Raw genomic sequence first — 23,865 nt, forward strand, 5'->3', positions numbered from 1 at the left:
AACAAACCAAAAATGATAAATACATTTTTGACATAAAATTTCCTATTTTTTTAAACAAACGTACTTGTTATTACTGTATAAGAAGGCCTTAATAAACTCTGGTATATTTTGAAACATTGAGTTTAAAACCTGTGGAAGAGAACAAAAACTAATTAAGACAGAATGTATCTATAAATGTGACAATTATAATTATTTTTTCCATTAAAAAAAATGTTTTTACCTGAAGTACTCCATAGGGGTTATTTGTATTCCAGGCCGTGTGTGAAATATATAAAATATGTTTAGTAACATCCTCTGAAAGCAAAGCATGTTGTTGTTTTTTAAAAAAGCACAAAACAATATTGTCTTCTTTATATGGCACTGAACTATTTTAACATGAAAATTAATGCTGATGAGAGATGTTCTAATTCAGAACTGGGGAAATAGTGCAGTTAGAAAAAATGAGATTGTCTTTTATCTGAATATGTAAGCAATAATAAACACAAATATTTTTCTGTCATTTTAAAGAAACCTTTTTATGTATATAAAATAAGGCAAACACATAATGAATGTTTTAGAAAAATAACATACCTATGGTTGTAACACTTATTTTGAAAGGCTGTTCCAATCTGATGGCTGGGTAGTTCTAAATAAGCAAGGCAAAAATAATAGTTTTAAGTTAATGGTTAAAAAACAACAACTTTGGAATGAAAATTTTCTTTTGAACTAAAGAAATTCAATTAGTTTCTTTAATATAAACATTCTCATGCTCTTTAAATCAGTTTGCAGTTATAATATACCATAAGTGGTAGCCATTGAATTAGTTGAGTACTATCGTGAAGACTTCTCAAAAGCAAGTCTACCGTGCTTTGATCATGATTATTACTGGAACTAACAGATGATGTATAAATCCTAAAAATAAAATGGAAACATACCAAGATTAAGATTTTATGATGGAGACATCAACACATGTTGAAGAACAGTTGAACAAAACCTCTAAGTTTTAACATATTACCTGGTGTGATAGATGCCAATTTGAATAATTGTGTGGAACAACTTGCATGTTGTATTTACAGTGCAGCTAGGATCTGGAATGCAAACAGCATTTCCAACATAGTTGGTAAGTATGTTTTCGCAGCCATAATAGGGTGAGCAAAAGCGACTGAAAAGTATTGAAAAAGGGAAAACAAATAATCAATATTACACAAATGTGATTTATATAGTTTTTTTTTTCTTCATACTAAAACATAACAACTATCACATTATGAGAGGAAAAAGGCAAAATTACTTAGAGTAACGGTTGCTTTGTGTGATCATAAGACGAACAAGTTCTCTTTCATCAACACTGTTGAAATATTGAGGATCATCTTTCAGGCACTTCGGAGTCACAATGGTAACATTCATTTCAATGTTGATAAATGGGTTATTGACTGTCCTCCCTAAAACATAATATTTGTTTTAAAATGTTTTAAAAAATCTGGTGAAGTCTAAAAAAAGAAATGTTATATTAATTGAAAAGGGATAAGCCAATCCAAATAATCATGTTTTACCAGACTTATTCACTTTTTTCTTCCTGTAAATGTTACTCTTTACAACAATTATCCTATTTCAGGTAAAAGTAACTTCACAAGATTGCAACACTGGATATACTAAAATCTTTTAAAAAGTTGTTAATATTAGAATATTGTGAGATTACATTCTACTAAATTAAGGTGTTAAAGATCTAATTTACTTACATTCTCCATTTGAACAAGAGGTTGAGTTAAATGAAATGTATGGACAGACATGACATGCATTATCTGCATCACTCCAGTACATTTCTTGTGGGCACAGTTCGCAGGTTAGTTTGTCAAGAGCAAAATTATATCCAGGATTACATCTTTCTGTAAACAAATATATATTTTTGTAAGTGAAGCAGTAATGTATCAAAAGTAAAAAAAAATACACACAGAGTTTGTGTTTCATACACACTTATACGCAGTCCTAGATGAGTCTACTGGCGTGACTGATGAGCATTGCAGTTAAATATATAATTCTTTATGCATGAATATCATGGTATGGTTCAGATCATCATTTAATTATTGATAGACCTATTAACAATTGGGGGTTAGGGAATAGATCCTTCTCATACATAAGTTCTGTGAAAGTACCCCTCATCTTTGGTAATGCTCTATTATAGAAGTAAATAACTCTAAACACTGCTTATTAAATTTTATTTCTTTAAACTGTGTAAATTATGAACATACAAAATGCAATCTTTCTTTTAAAAAAAAAAGCATTCTGTAAATTTTGTGTAGGTAATATAACAAATGCTCATATTTATTAATACATGTTTTAATATTTTTTTTCTGGAAAAAAGAAAACTGTTAGGGAAAATTACAAAAATATATAGGCCTAAACAGTTATTGTCTCCCTTTACTACTAGCAGTATTTAGTATTTACTTCAGTTTCTTTTTGTATGTTCAATGTTAATGTTAATTGCCAAGCCAGGAAGAGACTTAAAACTTGAAACTTAAAATACTACATATATAAGAATGATAAAACATTAACAGGGCTTCTTCACTAATACTAAATATATAACATTTTCCTTAGTTGTCTACTTATAAAAAGGTCCACAATGTTCTGCAACTGCCATTTATGTGTTTAACCTTCCCATAAGCATGTCTTTGACTTATACTGTCATGTAATTTAAAAAACAACAACTTTTTTTACACTATTTATAAAGTATCCATTTTTTCACTCTCCCATAACTTAAAAAAAAAAAGGTAAGTAAGTAAATAGTAAGTTAAGGTTAATAGGTTGAGTGAAATAATAGCAATTGTGTACATTATTCCCATGTTCATCAAATATTATTGTAAAGCTCATTGTGATGACCAATTTATCATTTCTGGTATATTCTTTTATGGTTATTTTTAGTTTGTTTTAAAAAGTTTTATTACATTTTCAGTTTGCAAATCTTAGATTTAATTAATCTTTTTTTTTTCTGTTTCTCAAATAAAAAAAAATCCCATGATCTGATTCCTACAAAACAATACCAATGCAATAATATTGTGAATCAGCTCCTCTGACTAAAGTGGTTTTCCCATCACTACATATTTGACAATCCTTCTTATCAGCATACATGCCATAATCACATATTTCTGTTGAAAAAACAAAAATATCTATCAAGCCAAGTTAGTTTAAACTAGCTAATAATATAGGCCTATATAGAAATATTTAGAGAGAAAAAAAATGCAAGCTTATATAATATGTTCAAAATATTTAAGCAGCATTGAAATATATGCTATAAAGTAATATTTAATATATATGATTACTTTAAAGATTATGGCAGATAGGTCTTATTCTCCTGCATTGAAACAAAGGACAAAAAAATGTTTATACATCTATATTTAGATGTATAGCGTTATTAAAAAATATGTTTTTATGTAATTACCTTGGCATATGGGTAGAAACTCTGTGTTTAAACATTTGGTAATCGAAGAGCATTTTCCATAATTTTGGCACATTTTGTAAACTAGTTGTAATAAAAACAGGAATTTAAAAATGAGATGAAGTTTAAACATATGAATATTATTGTTACAATCTATATTGGTAGGCTGGGGACATGACAATTCGCTCACTAACATTTCGTTCAGCCGAAATATTGCTCACTGACTACTTGCTAACAGATAACTTGTTCACCGACAATTGCTTCACGACAAATCGTTCACTGGATAGTAACATAATGTTAATATGTTTTATTCTCATCTCGTGTTTAATTTGTTTACATTAAAACTTTTGTAGCTATTATTTCAAAAAAAAAAATTTGATTGCTAGAGATCTGGCCTAATGTGAGTTTTTTTGTTAATATTATTAATTAAAAATTTTTTTGTTCATTGTTTACTTTATATTAAAAATGTCCAATAGGCATATTATGTTAATTTAAGTTAGGTGAAAAAAATGAATAAATACGTAATGAAAATAAATAAAAATAAATAACAAAATATTTTTTAAAAATACTCAAAGATAACAATAAACAAAAAAAATTTTACCAATTTTTTGCAAACGCCGTAGATAAATGTAAAAAACAAAGACTTGTCAATGAACCATTTCTCGGATAATTGTATAAGTAATTGGTTCCCTGTCCCATACAGTCATAGGCTATTAGTTCTAGAGCCACCAATTTGTCTAGAACTCAACTAGGTGTTAACTAGAGTATCCAGCTGAATGGGTAGATTTAAAAAAAAAAAGGGGGGGGAGGTATAGGTAGAGAATGACCCTAAAGAGGGTTGACTATAACGGCTTGATGGAATCATGTATGTTAATTACACATCTGGACTACTATTAATATTAATTTAAGCAGATAAGCAACTGTGGATGGGGCTAACCTAGGGACATATATATGAGTGTAAAAGATGGCCTATTATATGTATATGATGAAAGTAAAAATGTTGCATATATATAGTAGTTTATTTATTTTGGACATTACATGAATTCGACATTCGATGTTTTTGTGGTCATTAAATAATTTAATATTTATTATAAAACTAGCGCGCTGTATAATAAGCTTGTCCTTTTTCCAATGATTCTAACCCAATTTCCTTCCATTTAGCTATCTTTTTATGTACGAAAAACGAATTTCAAATTTGTTAGTCAGGTTGTTGTTTTTTACTATGTTACCCGGATGACATTACCTCTTCCTAGGGTTAAGACTATATTTTTTGATTGGCTAAGTCTATACTATGAGCCCAGCAATTTTTATTCTAATGCATAATTTGAAAACATCTTAATGATTTCATGTGAGGGGCTATGCCTGGTGATCTTAAAATTTAGTTAATGTTAATATAGAATTATAATCTGAGTATTTATTGATGCCTAAATATAGAGACTGTCCGAAATAAATTATGAATTATGGTGTCCGGAATCAAATAATGTGGGTCAAATTTGTCCGAATAAAATGAAAACACATGGCCTCTTTGACCTTAAATATAATAACAAATATAGGTTAGGAGTACAAATATAAGTAGTCATCCTTATTCTCCCTTAGCTAAAGAAGATTTTGATACGTCTTTTTCTTTTCTATGTCGAACCATTGTAAAATAATGGGCTGTCAAAGTCAAACTTTCAAATTTGGGCCTATAGGTGCCCGAATAGCATAAACTACTCTAGATCTAGATAATGATAGATATAATAAATTGAGGGCCCATTAAAATTTTTCATCTAGCTTGTACATAGTGTAGTTAGATTATTATCTTCTTATATAATACAGACGTTACTTCAAAAAAGAAGATGATTACGTCCTACGCGTCATGCATTTAGTCATGCATATTAACCAATGACTTAAATTCTGCCACGTCACTGGTTTTCCTGGCTAGCTCAGGCAACCCATTCCATGCTCTAATAGCACTAGGGAAGAAGGAGTATTTGTACAAATTTGTCCTAGCATATGGGACGAGGAATGTGCCTTTATCTTTGTGTCTTTCAGAGTATTTTATTAAATTTTGTTTTTGTATTTGAAGATTATGGTTCAGTGTTTTATGTATGATTCTACTTTACTTTTGAGCCTTCTGTCCTGAAGGCTTTCTAAATTTAGTGATTTTACTAAAGGTGTTACTCTAGTCAAATGTGAATATTCGTTTGTTATGAATCGCACTGCTCTATTTTGTGTCTGTTCTAGTTTCTTAATGTTTTCTTGAGTTGAGGGGTCCCAAACAGAGGATGCATATTCTATTATTGGCCTAACCAAGGTTAAATAACATTTTAGTTTTATGTTCTTATTTGATTTATAGAAATTTCTTTTAATAAATCCTAATGCTTTGTTTGATTTTTTTGTAGTTTCATCAATATGTGGATTCCATGACAGTTTTTTCAATTATTATAACACCTAGGTATTTTGCGTTTTTAGTCTGTGTTACTGGTTTGCCATGAATAAGATAAGTGGAATTAATTTGTTTTAGTTTTTTTGTTACTCTTAACAACTGACATTTTTCTGGGTGGAAAGACATGCTCCAATTTGATTCCCATTTCTGTAATTCATCTAATTCTCTTTGTAAAATATCTGTGTCTTGTGTTGTTTTTATTGTTCTATATATTATGCAATCGTCTGCAAATAATCTGACTTTTGTTCCTGAACTAATGCAATTTGGTAAATCATTTATGTAAATTAAAAATAGTAGTGGACCCAATACTGTTCCTTGAGGTACACCTGAGTTTAGTATTAAAATCTCACCTACAATAAACAAAATTATTATTATTATTATTTTTTTTTTTATTTTTTTTAAAGTATAATTTTAATCACATACTCATGCATATATTTTTATATACTGTCCTCATTTAGATCTATATATAGTCATTAACAAAGAATTGAAGAATTAACACACACACACAAAATAACAAAGAAACTATGATATTACTATATATATCTAGCTAGATCTATATCTAGATGAGTAGATTTATAATTATATAATAGAATATATTTATATATGTCACATACTCAGATATTGAGTGAGTAGATCTATGTCGACTGTCGTTTATGTCTATATGACTAGAATTTAGTACTATTAGAATGACTAGATCTAGACTGTCACTCTATGTCTAGAACTAGAATACTCTAGGTTAGTCTAGATCTAAATCTATACTGACTATACAGTGAGTTATACATTTATTTAATTTAAATCTAGATTATTTTCTAGATAGTAGATCTACTGTAACTATTCTAGTCGATTCTAGAGCTAAGAGTAGTTTAACGTTAGTAGGCCTATTAACGACTCTAGATCTAGATCTATAATACATATTTTGATAGATCTAGACTCGTGATCTAGAAATCTAGACCTAGAACCTATCTTTAGATAATAATATTTAGATCTAATACTAAGTAATAGCCTCAAGATTCTAGATTAGATCATACTACATAGAGTACATTGTTTGTTTTCTAGCAGACGATATACGTGAAACGAAGGTCATGGTCATCACTTTTACTTTTACAACGAGACAGGTGCTTAGTGATAACTTATTCTTTAGATTTTAGATCTAGATATCTATAGATTTAATAGAGAAATGTATCAATATACTAGGCCTATAGATTATAACTAGACAAATATTTCTACCCCCTGCCCGCGGGTCTTAACTTGCGTATTGCTGATATAGTCACTGATATAGATCTAGTAGTGCATTAGAAACAATTAAAGAAAATAATAATGTTATAAGTAAAGCGAATGCATACATTCACGTTTAAAAAAAAATATTACGAATGGAGCTAAAAATAGCTAATTGACCTGAATTCATTTTTTTTTTAAATTGAAAACATCGGCGAACGAATGTAGAGCTCAACCTTAAAAAAAGGAAGGGTGGGGAAAGAAACGGTCCTATCCCCCGCTGACCCCCAAATAGTATCGGCACTGCCGTTCCTTTGGATACATCAGCTGCAAAAAGAGGGGAAAACTGATGCCCAAGCATTCATCTCATTGAAATGAGATGACCCATAGTCGCTTTGCGACTGAAGGAATCCATATTTAGTAGTAGTAGTCAGGGGGCGTAGTCAGGGGGGTAGGGTTTGGGATTCAACCCCCACCCCCGAAATGAATTTTTGTGACTGTTTTTTTTTTTTCCTTGATTTTGTTTATTGTAGGTGAGATTTTAATACTAAACCATCACTTATTGCCCCAGCGCAGCCAAAGGGGTTTTGAATTTAAAACCCCCTACCGTGCTATAGGGGTTTTAGCAGTTAAACCCCCCCACAAAACAAAAAATAAATAAATGTAAACGACTATACCCAAATTTCAGGAGCATAGCTAAGGAAGTTTTCCGAAATGTACGATAAAACTCCCTCTTCAATATAAGACAATCCATACATCAGTCACCAGATTCTATGAGCGAAGCCAAGAGGGTTTGTCTTTAAATCCCCCCTCCAGCGGGGTTTGTAGCTAAAAGCCACCTCTTAAATTAAAAAAAAAGTGAATTAAACACTCAAAATTCTATGACCTTAGCCAAAATGGGGTTTGAGTTTAAACCCCATTCAGAGGAGTTTGAAGCTATAAAATTCATCTTCAATATAAGAAAAAAGCAAATTACGCACTCAAAAATCTATGAATGTAGCCAAAGGGGGTTTTGAGTTTAAACCCCCCTTCAGAGGGGTTTGAAGCTAAAAATACAACTTCAATATAAAAAAAAAGCAAATTACATACTCAAAAATCTATGAGCGTAGCCAAATAGGTTTGAGTTTGAGCAGGTAGGAATTAGAGGCTTCAGACATTGCCAATGACAGATTTTTGTGGAAGCAGCTTGCCGCCCGATGCGCCGAACGACGCGGAAGGATCTAAGTCAGTAAGAATAGCACATAAGGTTTTTGAAATAAAACTTTTGAATAGCATGATAATGCACTGTAGATACCTCAGAATATGTATTTTGTTAGCTTTCAATACCGAAATAGTGCTTGTCGGTGGGGTTCCGCCCCGCACTGGGGGAGCTCAAAGCGCTGGCATGGTCGGAAAGTCCACAATTTTTCCACTTACTCCAGGAAGAACCTATTGTAGGGTACAATTAACGTCTTCCGAAAGAATAATAAAGATTAATTATGTGTCTTTATACACACACACACACACACACACATATATATATATATATATATATATATATATATTTGCGGGGGGGGGTAGAAAAAAAAATCCCATGGTAGTAGTAGTAATAGTAGCAGAATATATATATATATATATATATATATATATATATATATATATATATATATATATATATATATATATTTATATGTAAGGTAGCCTATGTTAGGCTTTTTATTTTATTTTTTTTTCGTGACAAAAGCATGCTCTGCTTCCTCGGCTCTACAAAAAGTTTTGCGTAACACAAATATGATTTTACTACTTTACACATATATATCAATATGTCTCTTACCATAAAGTAGGCCTACTATACATGTATCCTAAATGCTCTTACTTATTACACTTCAGTATCAGCCTTTCTCGCATCATTGGAAAGTCATTATCGTATTTAGCAAGACGTCTTGCGAGACGGGTGTGGTTTGTTCTTGCAGATGGCATCATTATCATCATCATCAAACTCCATTTGAGTGAGGGCTTGAGAGGCTTAAATCCTCTCTTGCAAAAGCCCTGGACAGAAACCCTGCTGTCTTGCGTATAATGCCTATATGTCACCATACAGGTCGAGAATTTTTGGCTTGCCAGACATGTCGAGACGGAGATCAACAAGTCTGGGGCAGTCATACAGAATATGAGGCACGGTTTCTTCTTCTTCCCCTCAGCGGGGGCACCGTGAATCGAAATTTGGCCATAGTCGTGAGAAATATGAGCCAACACGAAAGTGGCCTGTCCTGCACTGTGCTATAATAGCTTGCTCAGGCCTGGACAGCCTCCACCACTGGGAAGTGCGGTCAGGGCGCCTCATACGCTCCCAGATTCCACGGGCTTTTTGAGACCTGTCCCAGCACTCAAACCACTTTTCCATTTCTGTTTTTTTAATTATATCCAGGGCTTGATGAAAACTTACAGCCTGTTCAGTTGGTAGAATTAGCCCTCCCTGGTGGGCCAAGGAGTCTGCAATAGTGTTGCCAGTCACACCTATGTGACTCGGTACCCACTGCATTATTACAGGGGTGCCATGATGACAGAGTCGATATTGTGGGGCCATGGTCCAGGGTTTTGCAAAGCCTGTAATACAGATTTTGAGTCAGTGACCACAACAATATGTGCTGCCCTCAAATATCCCTTGCTGAGTTGAGAGTTGAGAGTCAATGACCTTTAAGGCTTACAGACTGCCATGGTCTCCGCATCAAAACTGCAAACAAGACCCCATAGTCCAAAGATTTTTACTGAGTAAGAGTCCAGAAAGTCGATGTAGGCTCTATAGCCTGCTCTTCCAGAATCTATCAATGCCGACCCTTCAGTATATGCAAAAATAGCACTGGGCTTGAAGCCATTAATGGTCTCCAGTGCTAGAATTTGATAGTCGTTAGATGAACGACTAAGCTTGGTTACATTATGGCCTACTTGTTTCAATCGTATTTCTGGTGTCGTTGGGCGACATCAAGGGGGAAGGTGATGAAAACGTTGAATGTTATGTCGGTTGGTAGAGAGGCCAGCTTTATCAGATAGTCTAGTGGCACGATGCATAAAGACTGCATCTGGATACGTCTTCTGCATTTCCTACTATCCACTAATTTTCTAGCTGGGAGGTATTCATACAGCCTTTTATACCGCTCAAAGCAGGTCAGTACTGACCTGTCTCTCCTAAGGTTTAGTGGGACCTACATTAGCCATTATTTCAGCCGCATTTACTGGGCTTGTCCTAAAGGTTCCACAGACAAATCTTAGGGCTTGGGACTCTATTTTATCAAGTTGTTCAAGAGCTGTCCTAGAGCCATAAATTTGCACAGGTAGGCTGTAGTCTATCTGTGATCAGACTCACTGGCGGATCCAGGACCAGGAGGGGGGGGGCGATAGGGGAGGCGGACGCATTCTAGTATACATTTCACACAATTTGTACACGAATTTATTACTTATGTTAATAATATATACTAATTATTTATATTTCAACCTATTTTTAGATTATTTCGCCCATCCACTAGTATGTTGGCCGATATGGTGGAGTCGGGAGGGGGCGATGGCATCAATCCCGCCCCCCCCCCTAAACTTTCGAGTTGGGGGGGGGGCGGTCAAATTTATTTGTAGAAATCACAGCTTGCTAACAAAATCAATTAAATATGATTAAAACTTGTTATTAGTATTTTAACCGATCTTTATATTATGTCGTTCCCCTGTTGGCCGATTGCCTCTACTGCCCTTCCCACCTAAAACCTTTGAGTGGGGGGGGGGGCGGTCCTACTTTTATATCATAGTTTGTGAACAAAATTAGTTGAATTAATATATGAATTTTATATTATGTCTCTCCCCTTCTGGTATTTGGGCCGATTCGGTGGGGTAAGGGGGGGGGGCCGATGGCATGTACTACCCTCCCCACACTAGCCCTCTGAGTGGGGTGGGGGGCGGTCTTATTTTTATGGAGAAATCATAGTATGTGAACGAAATTAGTCAAATATCCAGTGGCGTAGCTATCAATGTGCGGGTGGTGCGGGCCGCACAGGGCACCAAGTGGAGAGGGGCACCAAAATTCCCCCAGTGTGTATTAATTTCCAATTTCCCTGAGCGTTTCAGTAAAAACGACTAATTGTATGGACACGAACAAACATAAACTAGTGTATTTTAAACATGAACTAACGATTTATAAACTAGTCATGTCGCTATTTTGTTTCATCTCCTTGACTATTTCTTCCATACAATGTAAGCTATAGAACAGTTTGAATCTAATTTACAAGATTTTTTTCGGACACACGGTACATGTTGTTACTACACTGATCAATGCTTTGTAATATAAAGAAGAAGAAGAAGATAGGCCAACCTTTTTTACTTCATTGTTTAGTCCATTGGTTTAATCTAGATATTGAGTTTACAAATATATTTCTAAACTCTAGCTCTAAACAATTGTCTTAGTTTATTCATTTCTTTATGATTCTTAATAGTTTAATTTTGGAAATAATTCTATTGTAATGTCCATTTTTTAAAATAAGCTAACCTTTGTTTTCTACGAGTTTTTTTTAACTAACTAGTTAATGTAATACTGTAACGTAAACAAAATGATGAACAGTGCTCAAGACTGAATAGTCTGGCTGGCGCCTCAAAACCCTTTTAAGCTCAGACGGAGAAATCGGCATCTCTGGTTCTGTCCGGTCTGTGTAGTCTATAAGGGCCCCATACCCAGATCTATCGGGGTCCCTCATTACCGACCCATCGGTATAGCAGAAAATGGCATCTGATGGGTAGGACTTTAATGTATCTGATGCCACGTTTTGGAGTATGGCAGGTGTTAATCGCCTCTTGGTAGCTCCCTCTTGCCCTATAAGTGACATGCTTATTGGTGGGGCCGGCATTCTCCTCCACGGAGGGCAAGTACTAATTCTTCTAATAGGAATTCTATCAGTGGAGAGCCCAGATGATTTTGACAAATTGGCCGCAATGTGGAGGAACGATTGCATTTTCATGCGGTTCCTCTCTCTCCACTGTTGCACTAAGATTGTGGTGGGTAGCCTAGAGTCGCCCCTTTTGTAGCGCTCGTAGGCCGTAAGTACCGCCCTCTTCCTCCTTAAAAGTAAAGGGGCCTCGTTTGTTAAGATTTCATCATCTTCATTTAAATTCAAAGATGGATTCAATGAGTGGTGGAGGTTATCCCCGAAAATAGAATAACATGAGACCAGCAGAGCTCACATTCAGTCATCGCTTGCTTGGAGGGAACATGAAGTGTGCCTGAGAGTAGGGAACAGTATTGACAACAAGGCCCAAGATTTGATTAAACAAGAGACGAAAACCTGGAGAGTTAGTAAAATTACTATCAACATACGATCCACTCTTGAGGGAGCATGTGCTTCGAACTAAGCTTTGTTCCAGACCGAATATATACATGTCTCCACAAATACAAAATGAATTTATTACAAAATTGGGGGATCACGCTAAAAAAACAAATCATACAGCAAGAGTTACGCGCTCTTGGCAAGATGGCTGCTCCCTGTTTACTGTAATCAGAGATGAGTTAAATTTTTCGTTTTGTTGTATTAAATCAAACCAAATTCATTAAAAAAGCTATTTAACTAATAAACTAATATCTTTAAATTATATATTTAACTTAATTCAGCATTTTTTCTACTAATTAATTCAAATTAACAATTCTTAGCTTAGGACTATTTTGTCTCACTAATCCTTATAATTTATTAAATCCTAGATCTAGTCTATATTTATTATTATATCCTTAGATTTTAGATCTAGTCTGTCTAGTGTTAGACTTAGACTTTAATTAAGGCTTTAGATCTACTAATCATCTACCAATACTACTAATAATAACTAATATAATAAGTAATATTCTATGTAGTTAGTTATACACGTAAATATATTGATCTAGAATTAGATCTAGAATCTAGAATACTAGATCTAGTCTAGGTCCACATTTTGAATTTAATAAACCATTTGATTTGATTTAATTGTCATTGTAAACTAGCTTTCACTTTAGATTTAGACTTAACTTAGGCATTGTAAACCTTAAACTAGATTTAGACTAGACTCCTTTAAAAACTAAAATCAAGAACAGTCATCATGAAATTGCTCTGGCTATTTATCCTAATAATCACCAAATGCACACTAGCTGAACACAGAACTAGATCTACCTTTGTCAACACTAAACTTAAAAAGGAAACAACAGTCATAATCAATCATCACACTTTAGAACAATGCAACTTCAAAAATAACCTAACATACACATCTATAACATTAAAGAAGATTACCCATCACAAATGGAAGTTCTCAATCAGACACAGCAGAAATAAATACCTATCACTGTTAATATTAATGGCAGGAGATGTAGAGTCAAATCCAGGGCCTAGATCTAAAGATAGATGCAACATCTGCAAAAAAATATGCACCCTGAAACAGAAAGCCATTCAATGTGACACCTGCGATGAATGGTACCATGCATCATGTCTCCATATGAACACACCTGTGTATTATGCCTTAGGCAACAAAGACGCATCATGGCACTGTGTACCGTGTGGGTTACCTCAGTTTACATCAGGACTGTTTGATTCCTTTGATGCGGACACTTCTAACCCATACAACATCCTAAACACCATCCCGAACCAAACTCACCAACCACTAGCCAGATCCACTCCTGTTAAACCTAAATCTACTAAAATTAATACAACAGCCTCACTAAACAAACCTACTAAAGAAGTAATACCAAAATACCTTAAAACCTTAGTTATAAATTTTCAAAGCATTAGGAACAAAACAGCAGACTTAGAAATTTTATTAGAATGTGAGAAACCAGACATAATTGCAGGAACAGAAACTTGGCTGCATCCTGAAATTTATAATGCAGAAATTTTCAATAGTAATTATGAAATTTTTAGAAAAGATAGGGCTGATAATCATGGAGGAGTTCTTTTAGCAATAAAAACACTCTTATAGCAGAAGAAATTACCTTACCTAACTCAAAAAATGTAGAATCAACATTTTGTAAAATTAATACCACCTCAACATCCCTAATAATAGGCAGCATTTACAGACCACCAAATTCTAGTTTAGAATACATGCAGGAACTATGTAATCAGATTACTACACTTAAAGAGACAAATAAAAATGCAGTTTTTTGGATTATGGGTGATTTTAACCTACCTGATATAAATTGGAAAACACTAACCATAGATAAACACCAAAACCTTAAGGACATAAATGAGCTTTTCATAGAAACTTTACACAACCTAAGTTTAGATCAAATCATTAAAAAGCCAACTAGATTAAACAACACATTAGATCTCTTCTTAACCAACAGACCTGGATTAGTAGTTGATTATGAAATTATCCCTGGTCTATCAGACCATGAGATCATAAAAATACACAGTCAGATAAAAGCAGTAGCCAATACAAAACCCAAAAGAAAAATCTTACTCTGGAATAAATGTAACCTAACACAACTACACCAAGCTGCACTAAACTTTCAACAAACATTCTTATTAGAAAAAGACATTAACCAACCAGTCGATGACCTCTGGAATTTCATTAAAAACCATCTTAAAAGCATAATAGAAAATCATATACCAACTAAATACACATCAAACAAAATAAATAAATGCTGGTTTAATAATAGACTAAAGAAGCTTTGTAAACAGAAGGAAAACCTCTATAGAAAATTTAAAGAAACTAATGCAGAAAGAGTTTACAAAAAGTATATAAAAATTAAACACTTAACCCAAAAAGTAAGCAGACAGCTGCAGAGTGAATACATAAACAATGTAATATCTAAAGATAACAACAAAAACCTATGGTCATACATTAAGTCTAAGAAAATGGAAACAACAGGCGTAGCGCCATTAAAAGATGAACATAACATAATACATAATGATAATGAAACTAAAGCAAACATTCTAAACAAATACTTAGCATCAGCATTCTCAGCCCCAGGAGACAAAGACATACTACTGAATTTGAACCAAGTAGACAACATAGAAGATATAGTAGTACAAGAAAATGGAATTCAAAAACTATTAGCCAACACCAAACCAAATAAAGCTTCTGGACCTGATGGTATTCCAGCTAGATTACTCAAAGAACTAAGTAATGAGCTAGCCCCAGTGTTCAAAATACTCTTTCAGGCTTCACTTAACCAGGGCAGAGTACCAAAGGACTGGAAAGAAGCTAATGTCACCCCCCTATTTAAAAAAGGAGAAAAATCTGACCCAGGGAACTACAGACCAGTATCACTTACCAGCATCACATGTAAAATCCTAGAACACATAATATGTAGCAACATCATAAACCACTTAGACAAACATAATGTCCTCACACCATACCAACATGGCTTTAGGAAATATAGATCATGTGAAACACAACTAATAGGACTAATTGATGATTTTTCAAAAGGTTTAGATAATAGTGAACAAATAGATGCTATCTTACTAGATTTTTCTAAGGCTTTTGACAAAGTTCACCACCATAGTTTGCTTAAAAAATTAAAATATTTCGGCATTAATGGTCCACTGCATCAGTGGATTAAAGACTTTCTAATAAGGAGAGAACAAACTGTAATAATAAATGGCTCTAAATCAACACCGATAACAGTAAACTCAGGTGTACCTCAAGGTACAGTCTTGGGTCCACTACTATTTTTAATTTACATAAATGATTTACCAAATTGCATTAGTTCAGGAACAAAAGTCAGATTATTTGCAGACGATTGCATAATATATAGAACAATAAAAACAACACAAGACACAGATATTTTACAAAGAGAATTAGATGAATTACAGAAATGGGAATCAAATTGGAGCATGTCTTTCCACCCAGAAAATGTCAGTTGTTAAGAGTAACAAAAAAACTAAAACAAATTAATTCCACTTATCTTATTCATGGCAAACCAGTATCACAGACTAAAAACGCAAAATACCTAGGTGTTATAATAAATGAAAAACTATCATGGAATCCACATATTGATGAAACTACAAAAAAATCAAACAAAGCATTAGGATTTATTAAAAGAAATTTCTATAAATCAAATAAGAACATAAAACTAAAATGTTACTTAACCTTGGTTAGGCCAATAATAGAATATGCATCCTCCGTTTGGGACCCCTCAACTCAAGAAAACATTAAGAAACTGGAACAGACACAAAATAGAGCAGTGAGATTCATAACAAACGAATATTCACATTTGACTAGAGTAACACCTTTAGTAAAATCACTAAATTTAGAAAGCCTTCAGGACAGAAGGCTCAAAAGTAAAGTAGCAATAATACATAAAACACTGAACCATAATCTTCAAATACAAAAACAAAATTTAATAAAATACTCTGAAAGACACAAAGATAAAGGCACATTCCTCGTCCCATATGCTAGGACAAATTTGTACAAATACTCCTTCTTCCCTAGTGCTATTAGAGCATGGAATGGGTTGCCTGAGCTAGCCAGGAAAACCAGTGACTTGGCAGAATTTAAGTCATTGGTTAATATGCATGACTAAATGCATGACGCGTAGGACGTAATCATCTTCTTTTTTGAAGTAACGTCTGTATTATATAAGATAAGATAAGTAAAACAAGCCAAATATTTCTGTATTATTTTTGACAGTACACCTGACATCTTAAAGCTGGATCAACTTCCCAAATTTTACGGTATGTTGTCATGAAGAATGACGGGTTGCAGGTTCGTGAGTCTTTTGTTGACTTCATCGACACAAAGGACACGCATGCTGCTGGAATCGCTGAGATGATTCTAGAGAAATTGCGTTTGGATGGCTTAGACATAATGGACTGCAGAGGTCAAGGCTATAAAATGCTACGACAATGAAAGGTCAAAACTACGGTGTCCAAAAACGTATTCTAGAAGTCACTATTCATTGCCTGCTCAAACTCTGGAGACATTAACTAGCAGAGATGAAAATTCATCGACTAGATCTGAAGCAGGTGGATTATTGGTTGCTGTTCAGTCTTTTCATTTTGTCACCTGTCTTGGATTTTGGGCTCCTGTATTAACTGAAATTAATGATGCGCAATTCTACCTTCAAAAACAAGGATTGTCTATTCGAGACTGCTCACTCAAACTAAAAACACTAGAGACATTTTAAAGTAGTAATCGAGAGGACATCGCTGAAGCCAGCATTACCTCTGCCGAAAGCGTGTTCTCAGATCTGAAAATCAGTACAGAACCTCAAAAACGTATGGGCCATAAGAAAAAGATGCCTGGTGAGAAAAGTGATTACACACAAAGAAGAGCTACGAAGGGGAATTTATTCTACCTTGGACAGGATTGTTCAAGAAATAATCACCCGATTCGAACAACTTCATAATGTAGCAGATAGATATGAATTTTTGTCGCCTTCCCATCTATTAAATCCTCAGGTCGAAATCTATCTCAATAGTACTCCTAGCGACATTGATAAAAACGAATTTCTGCTGGAGTGAAAGAGGCTTCAACAGTTTCATCAGAAGCCTCCGAATTTCCAAAACAAATATCACCTAGATGATTCAGTCCCGAATATCGTCATCATGATTCGCATATTTTTGACTATTGCGGTAAGCGTAGATACATGCGAGAGACGTTTTTCCAAACTTAAACTGATCAAGAATTACTTGCGATCAACGATGACAAATTTACGACTCACTAATTTGGCCATTTTGTCCATTGAACAAGAGCTGGTGGAAAAAAATGGATTTCGATAAAATTATTGATACTTTGGCCAGCAAGAAAGCGCGTAAAATTCATTTGTAGTAAGTTTATATAAAAGTGATTTTTTTTTTTGAATTAACAATATTTGATTAATGAATACATATTATTTTGAACAGGTTTTGCAATGTTATTAATTAGTTAGTTGTTTTTTTTTTTGGGAGGGGGGGGCATCAAGATGAGGTACCGCACCAGGCATCATATACTCTAGCTACGCCACTGCAAATATCTATATAATATAAACTACGTATTGATATGTGAATCCACTGTAAATTATGTCGCACCACAATCTAATCTCAAATTTTATGATTAGTAAATATAAAATGGAAAAGACTTAGCTTTTGAAAAGTTATAATTCAAACGAAATTTTTCAGTATAAGAGTCACGATTAAGATGAGTTCTATACCCAGATGATCTTTTCCTAGTCGCCTTTTTAACCTTTACTCAATATGATATTTTTCTAGTTAAATAAATTTGGGACTGTAACTCACAATTTATGCTTGAATTTTCCTGAGTATTATTTATCGAATATTTTTTTTATCGGCGGCGATCCTCAAAGCCTTAATCTAAATATGTGGGGTATCTTATCTTTTCAATGAACAAATCGGTTTTATTTGCAATGTATTAAGGGCCTATAAATTCATATTTTTCAACATTATTCAAAAGGTACTTTATAATAGGAAGAATAATGAGCTTTAGGTGAGGAGAATGCGTTTATTCAGTGAAGAATGCAAGAGAACGCTTTTGGCATCGGGGCTTCGACCCGAACCCCGCTAATGAATAATGACCTCTAGATGTTAGGAGAATGCGTTTCTGCAATGAAGAATGCAAGAAAACGCTTTTGAATTCAACTGATGAATAATGACCTATAAATGTCAGGAGAATGCGTTTTTTTCAGTGAAGAATACAAGAAAACGCTTTTGGCGTCGGGGCTTCGCCCCGAACCCACTAATAATTAATGAGCCGAAAATGTCAGGAGGATGCGTTTCTGCAGTTAAAAATGCAAGAAAACGCCTTTGGCGTAGGGGCCTCGCCCCGAACCCCACTGATAAATAATGAGCTGTAGATTTCAGGAGGATGCGTTTCTGCAGTGAGAAAGAGAGAGAGAGAGATATGTTGTATGCACGTTTATGCATAGGGTTAGGGTTTAGGGGGCATTAGGGTTAGGGTTTGGAAAAAAATCACCCTCCCCACTCCAAAGTTCTGAATCCGCTAGTGATCGGACTGCTCCTAAATACAGCGATCGGAGCATGTCTTCTAGGGCTCCTCACATCGTGGATGCCAGCTCCCGCACAATGCAAAGTTTCCCTGAGGCCTTTCTTACAACTTCTTGGATGTGCTCACACATTTTTAGTTTGCGATCTAAAGTTACACCAAGGTACTTGGGTAGCTTTTCCATGCAGATGGCATCAATAGAACAATGCTACGACATTCGGAAGAAACTTTGACCGTTCTGACGTAACTAAGACGAGAAGTCTCTAGCTCTAGAACATTGACAAAGACGTAGGCCTAATAAAATGTATTCTTCAAAAGAAAGTTTAGAGTCGATCTTGTTGAAAAAAAAAAGAGCTTCGCGTCACTTCTAGTCAGCACATTGCGACTCATGGGTCCACAGGTTGAGAAGAGCTGAGCTATGGCCATCTCGGCAAAATTATCTTAAAATAGGATATTTACCTTTAAAATTATTATTTTTTATTGTATGCTTTACCGAACCAATTTATAACGGTGTAAATATGTCCAAAGTGCACTCATTCTATACTTTGGGAATTCTTGCGCTGTTATAAGTAGATCTAGATCAATACTTCTCTATAAAATCTATTATAAGTGAAAATGCTGTGTCCCCAATCCATGTGCGTCACCATCACTGCTACTTTGACCTTTAACATGACCGTTCTAAAAGAAACAGCTTACAAATACAAAAACACAACCTAATATACTCTGGAAGACATATAGATAAATGCACTCTAAGAGAAATCTTATCTTATAAAATACAGACGTTACTTCAAAAAAAGAAGATGAATACGTCCTACGCGTCATGCTTCTAGTCATGCATGTTAACCAATTCTGCCATATCACTGGTTTTCCTGGCTGGTTCTGGCAACTCATTCCATGCTCTAATAGTACTTGTGAAGAATTGAGGAGCATTTGTACAATTTTGTCCTAGCATATGGAACAAGGAATGTGTCTTTATCTTTGTGTCTTTCTGAGTATTTTATTAGGTTTTGTTTCTGTATTTGAAGATTAGGGTTCAGTGTTTTATGTATTATTACTACTTTACTTTTAAGTCTTCTATTCTGGAGGCTTTCTAAATTTATTGATTTTACTATAGGCGTTACAAATTTGTGCAAGTGCTCCTTCTTCTTTATCGCCTTCTAGAGTGTTTAGAGCAAGGAACAGGTTGCTATAAACCAGCCATAAAAATCAATGACTTAGCAGGGTTTTACTCCCAGGACTAAATTAGCATGGTTAATACACGCATTGTGCAATTATCTTCTCTTTCGATGTAACGAAAGTAATTTATAAAATGAGATATATACGTATAGTTTGTTTTGTTTTAAAGGAATACAAGTGTTACTCACTTATCGGATATACATCAAGATCAGCATCAGTCAAGCTCTTATACACTCTAATGGACTCAATTTCAAACGCTACTTCATTCGACGTCACTCTCTTTGAAGCTTGAAAACTGTCCAAGAAATCCATCACCAACATATCACTTTTTATTACACCTGATTGGGCGAGGCTGATTATTACAATGACATCTGTTCCAGTCATGCTGATAAGGTAGAGAAATAAACAACCTTTTTTTATAAAATAAAGACAATTTACGTATCAATTAGACTAGCTAAAATTTAGATCTAGTTCGTAAGTGATATTTTTATCTTATATCATCTAGCAAAAACTAAAGTATGAAATAAACATCCAAAGAGCTATACCGCCATTTCATAAGATACGGACATAGTTTGCATAGAAATCAGAAAAAGAGTCCTGCATAATTAAATTTATATTTTAACTAGCTGATACCCGTGCTACGCTACGGTTAAAATAGTAAGTAGGCTATATATGTTTATTTTGCCCGGAAATTCTTAAACCCGTCAATAAAACGGCCAGCATTACAACTATCCCCTCCCCCCTCCCCAACCACAAAACAAATTTCTAACCCAAAATTCTAGGTCCCTTTTTTGGGGTCCCTTTCATCCTACAAACGAAGTTTGAAAGATTAAACATCACTATTTGCATTCAAGTCCATGGCCACTATTTATTTGTTTATGTTTATTTAGTTAGTCATGGGTCTTGATCTAGAGAGGGGCACCTTATTCAGAATTTTCAGAATTATCCATCTTCAAAAACCGTAATTTATTGTCCACGGCAAGAGGGATAATTAGTGAGTGAATGAATGAATGATCGACGAGGAGCAAAAATTTTATGATGCAGATAGATATTGGAGGTTTTTATATGAGGCGGAAAATCCATAAAAATAAAAAAAAAAATAAAGAAAGTGTAGATACACATTTTTTTTTGTTGTGAAAACTTCTATACTAATATTGAGTTATTTTCTAGCACTGAAAAATCAAACCAAGGTCTACTGTTTGTAGCTTTTATTTAGTTGGCAATAATGAACAATTTAGCGTCCATGGAAATCTCCTATTGTGGCGAAATGGCTACCCTTAGAGAAAATAATACCCTCACTATAGGAGAAAAAGATTACACGAAAAATAAAAAATGAATAAATCAAATATGGAGAGCGATGTTTATCAATAATTTGCTTCCTTAGTCACGTATTTAAATTGTATTATTTAACTCTTCCTCTCCTTAATTATTTCCACGTTCTGACAGAATTGTTCATTTTTTCACATTTGTACATTCTACCCTGTTATGATTAAACTCCAATAACATTTTTTGTATGTAATCAGAAAACGTTACTGTTAGTATAGAATTATAGGAGAATGCTCTTTTTATATAACACAAATTAAAGTTTATAAAAACAAACAATTTTATTTAATGGTGTCAAATCAACAATGGTGTCGTTAATTAGGAGGGAAAGAGTTAAATGTGATCATGTTATTCATATACTTTAAAATTATTTAAAGTTCACTTACTCATATTTGGCTCTATGTAAGGAAAATGTCAGTTTCAATGTGTTGTCAATAGAACTGTAAGAATAGTAATCGCTAACTTCTTGTACTCTCCCTTTAAGGCCATCAAGTAGTAGTTGAATGTTTTCCTCGGGAATGGTTTGCAGAATAGATACTTTCATATATACTTTTCTCCCATTGAAACAGACAAGAAAAATTTAATGCATTACAATTCTATCCAGTAAAACAATGTACATCTCTATCAAGTTTCGTATTTAAAACTGTTGTAAAATAAAGCTAATAAAAAAAAAACTAAGATGAGATGAAATTGAAAAAGAAAAGGGATACACTCTAATAAATCTTGTGTGATTAATCTTGCTAGATTAATGAATAAAAGTATTTGAAAACGTATTTTCTGGATATGTCCTGAGCTTTAGTCATTTTTAAAGGAATGTCACCAAAATGTTGTGTCCCTACTGAAGATGTGTTCAATTTAAGAAAAACAACTTGACGATAAACTGAAATTCTTTAAATTGAACTGCCTTAAATCGTATGTCATATGCAAAGGTAACAAACGTTAGTCGAAACGCGAGTGTGTGTGGTGTGTGTGAGTGGTGTGTGTGAGTAGTGTGTGTGAGTGGTGTGTGTGTGAGTGGTGTGTGTGAGTGGTGTGTGATGTGTGTGTGTGTGTGTGTCTTTGCATTCAGTTAACAGGGTAACAACAAGGAACAAATAAAAATAAAGATTATTTAAGGGGAAGAACTCCGCCTTTACAGCTCTTATATCCCAATTATGTAGAAGGTATTTCCCTATTCAATATCAAACAAAATAATTAATTACTAATAATTAATTGGCTAATTGGTTAATTTGTTGATTGATTTATGTTTTGTTTATTACAATAAGTAATTGTTTAAAGTTTCTACTCCATCCGATAAAGCTTTTGGGAGAAATAACATTAATTATCTAATGGAACAAAACCCTACAAATGTTCCTATATCTGTGAATACTGAAGGATTAATTTCAAACAAAATTATTGCTTATTAATAATTAATTGACTTATTTGTTTTTTTTTTTATTGATGCATATCTTTTTTATACCAATGAATAATTGTGCAAAGTTTCATCTTGATCCGAGAATGGGTGCACAGACAGAGTTGATAAAAGCTTTGTAAAAAAAAAAAGAAAGTTCTTACCTTCAGGGCTTAAACCTGCAATTACGAAGTCGAAAAAGTAAGCTAAATAAAGTAAACGTAACCATGTAACACAGCACTGAACTGATGTGTTTTACCTACTATAAATTGTTTTTCAAGTTAAGGTTAGAGTTGAAATAAAAGTGCCTAAATAATTTCGTCTTACAGTTTTATAGGTTACACTTTAAAAAAAAATCTTCAAAGTCAATGTGGTACTAAAAGCTACCTTCAAGATTATGATCATCTTCGACCACGAAAAGGACGGGGGGAAGGTCAATCCATTTGTTGTAGTAAAAACAATTCGGTACGTTACCATTGCCATATTTCTTTAGTAAAAACATAATTCCACTATTGTTCTCTATGATATTTTTCAATTTTCACCTCCCAAGAGTGGCGCGATTATCCAACGGGGAAGAAACGTACCAACCAGGGGCGCAAAGAGTTCCCCTTTTTTCGAGACCTAGTTGGAAGATGATCGTGTTTCTGTGGCCCACGTTTAACAAGGATGTCATGTGGCCAGCACAAAGGCCAACCGCCTTCACCTTTCTCAAACTTATGTGAGTACCCTGTCGCAACTATCTATTTAGTTGCATAGTTAATTTGTTGACAATTTAATAGCGCCGCTTTCATCAATAGGTGATGACGTCATTAGCGTTATTTTGTTCTTGTGTACTAGTTGCTCTCCCCTTGTCGATTCGGCGTAAATTCTATTATGACGTCAAATTTTTCTTTTTTGATCGTTTGGTGCATTCAGGCCATGTTGCTAGACTGAAGCGGGTTGTATCTTAGGAGTTCCTGAATTATACTTGTGTCTTCATTATCGGATAGCCTTATCGTTGGCCTTGGTATATAT

At 34.0% G+C, this 23,865-nt stretch overlaps 1 protein-coding gene across 1 annotated transcript in view; it reads right to left on the reverse strand.

Annotated features, from left to right (window-relative positions):
- The window catches only part of LOC106050532 (uncharacterized), a 94,572-nt gene that overhangs the window by 41,856 nt on the left and 28,851 nt on the right, over nt 1–23,865 (reverse strand). Inside the window, exons 17-28 of the mRNA XM_056004991.1 lie at nt 23,016–23,030; nt 21,848–22,010; nt 20,327–20,523; nt 3,413–3,493; nt 3,015–3,119; nt 1,716–1,862; nt 1,268–1,418; nt 995–1,141; nt 780–891; nt 571–625; nt 221–294; nt 65–129 (exon numbers count right to left, since the gene is read on the reverse strand). Of these exons, the coding sequence (XP_055860966.1) occupies nt 65–129; nt 221–294; nt 571–625; nt 780–891; nt 995–1,141; nt 1,268–1,418; nt 1,716–1,862; nt 3,015–3,119; nt 3,413–3,493; nt 20,327–20,523; nt 21,848–22,010; nt 23,016–23,030 (1,312 nt within the window). The remainder of the gene's footprint in view (nt 1–64; nt 130–220; nt 295–570; nt 626–779; nt 892–994; nt 1,142–1,267; nt 1,419–1,715; nt 1,863–3,014; nt 3,120–3,412; nt 3,494–20,326; nt 20,524–21,847; nt 22,011–23,015; nt 23,031–23,865) is intronic.

This window comes from Biomphalaria glabrata, chromosome 11 (genome assembly GCF_947242115.1).
Source record: "Biomphalaria glabrata chromosome 11, xgBioGlab47.1, whole genome shotgun sequence".
NCBI lineage: Eukaryota > Metazoa > Mollusca > Gastropoda > Planorbidae > Biomphalaria > Biomphalaria glabrata.